Source organism: Formica exsecta, unplaced genomic scaffold (assembly GCF_003651465.1).
Source record: "Formica exsecta isolate Colony F162 unplaced genomic scaffold, ASM365146v1 scaffold59, whole genome shotgun sequence".
Classification (NCBI taxonomy): domain Eukaryota; kingdom Metazoa; phylum Arthropoda; class Insecta; order Hymenoptera; family Formicidae; genus Formica; species Formica exsecta.
This window is the reverse complement of record NW_021853174.1, coordinates 714310-720039: the sequence shown is the minus strand read 5'-3', so window position 1 is coordinate 720039 and position 5730 is coordinate 714310. Positions and strand designations below refer to the sequence as shown.

Here is a 5730-nt window from a genome sequence, read left to right as displayed (position 1 = left end):
ACATAAAAGTTTCCATATATTATTATAATTATAATAAATTAAATAATCTACTTATTAATTCATCTTAGTTACTTAGAACTCTGAGTTCTATTATTTTTCCAAAGAAAACATATATTTAAATATCGAGTTAAATATGAAGAAATCGCAACCAAAAAAATTATAAATTTCTTCGAAATATTTTCCAAGGAGAAATCAACTTCGAATTTAACCAAAAAATTCATAATGAAAATTATATTAGGACGATGGTTATAGGATACTCTGTAGACGCTCAAAGGTTCTCGTTCCTCTCATCCTAAATATTCTAAGAGAGAAAGAGTTCTTCACGATATATTCCTTTATCTATTATATTATTATTATTATCATACATATATAGGATGAGATACGTAACGCATAAATAACGTATCTCACTCATGTGCCTGCTTATATCTTGCTGCGGACTCCAAGTTTGGAATGGCAAAGGCAGTGTTTTGGTGCCATTTTACGAACAATTTTATTGGAGCTCTTTTCTTTTCTTTCTCTACGCATATACTAAGGTACATATTTCTTCTCGAAAAATGTGCGGTCATGATAGCCTTGCCACACCAAACCGATATAGAGAGAAAAAAGTTCTATTAAATCGCGATAAATATATAAACAAGCACACTGAGCTGAGAATGATTTGACACCAAAACGGAACTGAACCTTTGATCGACACAGACTTGGAAACGCATCAAGAAATAAGGGAACACATTTCTATATATAATATATATATAGCAAGGAATATCTCGTTTATTTTTTTTTCTTCTTCGAACTCTCGCTCGATCATACAAAATACAGGCACGCAACTTAAATATTACAGTGTGTGTGTGTGTGTGTGTATATCAGGAGGAAAAGGAGCAGAGGGAGGCAAGTGGAAAAGAGCGGAGGAAGGATATTCTTACGCGTACGATAATACGTAATATAATAATCAGGTCATTGTTCTGTGATTACGTAATTCAAGACGGCATGAAACCTTTTCTCGCGAATAAACCGGCTAAACCACGCAACTCTTCATCATCCTAATCACTACTAATTAAATCCTCGTCAGATATCTGTCGTCATAAACTTCCTTCATATATATTTAATTATAAACTCAGACTTAATAGCCGAAACAAAGAATTAGAGTGGAATTGAATTACACACTTTATCCCGTACACTTTTTTATATCCTTTTCCCGTTTCTCGTCTATGTATGTGTGTATGAATAGTTTCAAATGGCGCACTAGAGAATCGCTCGATTAATGTTTTACACTGGTTCGTTCTTTCCTAATATAATACACACGTCCGTTTCGCTTGTCATACCGTTTTATATAAATCGTCATGCATGCGCGCCTAAAAATCCGCCTTTGCCGTCTGCACTTCCCTATTTTTTTTTTCTATTTTTTTGGAATTCAATACGATATATTCGAATATTTGAAAGGCGAGCGCAAGACAGATCAGAGATTATAGAAAAGTGCAGTCAGAAGAAACAGATTCTACCTATACAACAAAAAAAAAATAAAATGAGATAAGAAAGTGGGAAGGCAGGACCGGAGATACACAACTTACAACGCTACAAATATTACACGTGTACCCGCGGTACAACCCGGAAAAAAAACGCATTGTTTATCATTATCGTATTGTGATTATGTACAGATGCGTACTCGTGTCTCACGTTAGCGCTAAACGTGTCTTTGATTCCTCTTTCATTTTTCCCGTATGAGAGTCTCTCTAACTCTCTCTCTCTCTCTCTTATAGTAAGACATTTTTCTCATGCATAGTCAATTATATATTTCCTTATATAAATGTTGTCTCTTGATTATGCTTTTCGTACAATTTTCTTCATTCGAAATTTTGTTCTCATTTTGACTTTTATTTACGTAATTTAATTTAATTATTATATAGTTTATTTAGAGCTTTTCTCTCATGTATATGTTGTTCCTTGTATAGAATTTTAGTACTCTCCGATCAAAGTTGCTATGTTATTTCGAAGGGAAAATCAAACAATCACTGAGCGCTAAATATGAGATAAGTACGGACAAAAGACGCGTAAACAAGTCGCGCGTATAACGCGCGTGCGATTGCCAAGCGTTTCTAAAACGCTAGATGAAGATTTTCACTCAGATATTTATCCCATGATATTTTTTATGTCTTATTAACGTTCTCTTATAATCTGAAAAATAAATCGCGTTATTTTACTACAAATAACAATAATTTACTTCCCTATCTTTATTTTATTATTTTTTACTTCTTGTATTTTCATTTCAAGAAAAATGAGCTCTCCAATTAATTCGATAACAAAATATATAATGTATAATAACAAAAAAGATCTAAGAGATCTGATCAAATTGAAATGCATAGATTAGATTTCTCTGAACTATCACAAATCACAATATTTTTACTTTTTTATTTTTTTTTTATTTTTTACGACACATTAATCATTTCTTTCTTGTGTCATACGCAAGGAAAATAAATAAAAAAAAATGTTTGTTCAAAGCTACAAAAAAATGCACTTTCAATTTTATCTGCAATCTCGAAAAAGTAAGTTTTATATATAAAGCTATACATATGCCAATTCGTCATATCACATACAATAGAGAAAAAAATATTAATATACAAAGTAGTATTAAGACAGAGAAAATATCATGCGACAAATATTGAGTGCGAAACCGGCATCACATGCGCAATAAGCGAATTGAATAGTAGACAGTAGTAGTAATCGAATGAGTAGTCGAATAGCGATAATATTCCCGACGGAGAAACTCGGGTCTTTGATGACGATGACGACGACAACGACGACGACTACTACTACTACTTCTACTACATCATCGCGACGATACTTTAGCGAGACTCAAGATATTGTGGCATTCCTCAGTTTGTCGGAGCGCGTCGTCGCGACAGTAGAGGAAGAGGAGGATGAAGGAGAGAGATGCGAGCGAAAGGATCTCTTCTGCATCGGCTCCTTGTCGCTACTGTCATCCGAGTTACCCCTGTCGTCTTCCAGCGAGCACGATGCAGCATTTCTAGTGCGTTTCGTTTCCCTGCGCAGCCTCCTGGACTTAGTATCGGACGAGTCGCATTCCTCGCGATCTGTCTCCTGATCCCTCAGCAACAATCGCGGCACAAGATGTTCCTTGTCCTGACTCTTCGTCTCGCAATTGGCGGGGGACTTGGCCTGAATCGACGAAAAAGTCTTATTGCTGTTATGGTGGTTTCTCGTGTCCAGACTGAGAATAGCCACGACCTTAGCGGTTCTCTGAGGCTTTTCATAGGATGGGGATATCAAGCTCGTAGAAGTTTCGTGCTCACTGCTCGTCGGCGACGTTCGCGGTTGTTTGACGTTCGTTTTAAACGCGGAAGCGGGGGAAGAAAACAATGGCGACGACGCTGACTTTGCCGAGGAGACCGAGGAATTTAAAGTCAATCCCGAGCGCGTCACTCTAGAAATTTGTTCGTTGTTGTAATTGGGCGGTATGTTAGGTCGTGGAGTATCTGGACGGCGTTTTATCGCCGTCGCCGACGTCTCCTTAAGATCCGGTTTCATTGGCGATATCGAGCTACTGCATCTCAATAACACCGGACTCACCAGGCCATTATCCTGACACTGCTTCGAATTCCGCGTCACGTATTTCTCACCTCGACTAGGCGAAACTCTCAGAGAAGTGTTCACAATTACCGCGGATCTTGTGATCGGTCGCGGAAGGGGAGTATCCGGTCGTCGTCTCGGCGCCAATTTCGAATTTGTCGTCTCGTCACCGCCAGTTAAAGGTGGAGGCGTCAATGGAGGAGCTAGCGATCGCGTGATTCTGCTCTGTTCAGCGACTAAATGCTGCGAACTCGTCAAATCAATTCTTCGCGTTCCTTGACTCGTTTTTGTTTGCGACCCACTTTTAATTTCAGATAACGAATCGACTTTGTCGTCTGTCAATCGCGCATTACTTTCCTCGGAGTGGTTGTTGATAACCGACGGAATTTTTGAACTACGAGTTATCACGCTTCGCGGAATTGTGACCTCTAATTTTCGTATCTTATATTTGGACTCATTCAAATTGGCTTCGCTTTTTATCGAGGACGCGTTTAGAGAGTCGGATACGTTCGATACCGGATCATCTGTTCCCTTTTCCGATACTTGCAACGAGGCAACGTTTAAGTTTAAATTCTCATGTGTATCACTCGAATTGTGTCTTTGACTAGTATACTTTCGCGTTGAGGATACTATCGATTCGACATTGTCATTATCATTATCACACATACCGTCTTTGTCGCCATCCTCCACCATGTTACTACGAGTATCATCGGCATTCATCTTAGAGTTTCGCTGCGCGATTGAAACGCGAGATATTGCGAGCGGTTTGGAAATCTTATCAACCGCGTCGGGACTTGCATTTCGTAACGTTTTCGATCGTAAGAGCGGAACCGAACGGTTCGAAGATGATTCGACGTTTCCCGATTCTCTCGACGTCGCGGCGGTCCCCGCCAGTTTTCCCCGCGCGTTGTTGCACAAAGAATTAGCCGACACGCCAAATTCGGATTTGGACTTGGCCGTCGGCGGCTCTTTTGAACGTTTTAGAGACGCATCCGGTTGTATCGCGCTCGGAGATGACCGAGAATTCCTCGCGCTGACATTTACGTCAAGGTTCTCGGCATCTTCATTGCGATTCACTTCGGATTCGAATTTTCTATAGGTCGCGGACAACATTTTTTGCGAGCACCGTGTTACTTGAACAGAGCAGACAGTGATTAAATTAGTCCCATTCACGATTTTCTCATCGTTTTTTTCCTTAACAGCTCCTTCTCTATCATCCGAATTCGATTCCAATGTTCTCGTTTGTTCCAATTGTGTTTTAGCAACTGGCATCATCGGATCTACGTGATCGTCAACGGATCGCTTCACGTTGGGATTAGCCACTCGTTGCTCGATAACGTTTGAGTCGATCGAGTCCGTATCATTCTTCGACAAATCTCGCTCAATCTCCGTAACTTTGGAGATTTTTGCGTTCTGATAAGAATTGGTAGACTGAACCTTAGCATTCATGTTAATACGTACGCTTCTCTTAGGACACGTATCCGACGACGGTGAGAACAAGGTTTCCTCGGATTTAACGCGATGAAATTTCTTACGCTGATTCCGACGACAATTTGGTTTTACACCGGGCAGAATGGGACTCACGTCCAGAGTCCATAGATTGATTTGTACATTTCCGCGAGACCTCGTGCGAGGGCTATTCAGATCAAAGTGATTCCGACTGCAGGAGCCGGATCCCGCTAAGCGACCCTTTCGCCTCGAGAAACCTCCCCCTCGCTCGGAATAATCGCGATCGTTTGCCTTTCCGTCTTCGCTTTCTTCCCCGGCTTCCTCTTCCTCGTCATCATCTTCCTCTTCCTTTTCCCCACCCCCCTCTCCTTCCTCCTCCTCGTCCCCCTGACTCTGACTTTCTGTGTGACTTGATTCCTCGTCGAGACTGTCCTCGACTATGTCTTCTTCCTGTGATTCCGAGTCTGATTCGGTACTGGTGGTCTCGTTTTCACTCTCCGACGAAGATTCGAGACGCGCGCATCCTACCCTACTATCGCCACGCCTACGCGAACTCCTTCTACTCGGTACCGCTAGCCTCTTACTAACTAATCGCTTAGAGCCGCCGCCCTTAGCGACGGTGCTATTGACCTGATTCTGCGCATCCTCGCGGCCGAACGTGAGCGGTTTCTCGTCGTCGTCGGCCAGCCGCATCCGCCG

General features: G+C 41.2%; 1 protein-coding gene across 1 annotated transcript in view; it reads right to left on the bottom strand.

The window, feature by feature from the left end:
- The window catches only part of LOC115242325 (helicase domino), a 40679-nt gene that overhangs the window by 7284 nt on the left and 27665 nt on the right, over nt 1-5730 (bottom strand). Inside the window, 1 exon segment of the mRNA XM_029818548.1 lies at nt 2848-5730. Within this exon segment, the coding sequence (XP_029674408.1) occupies nt 2848-5730 (2883 nt within the window).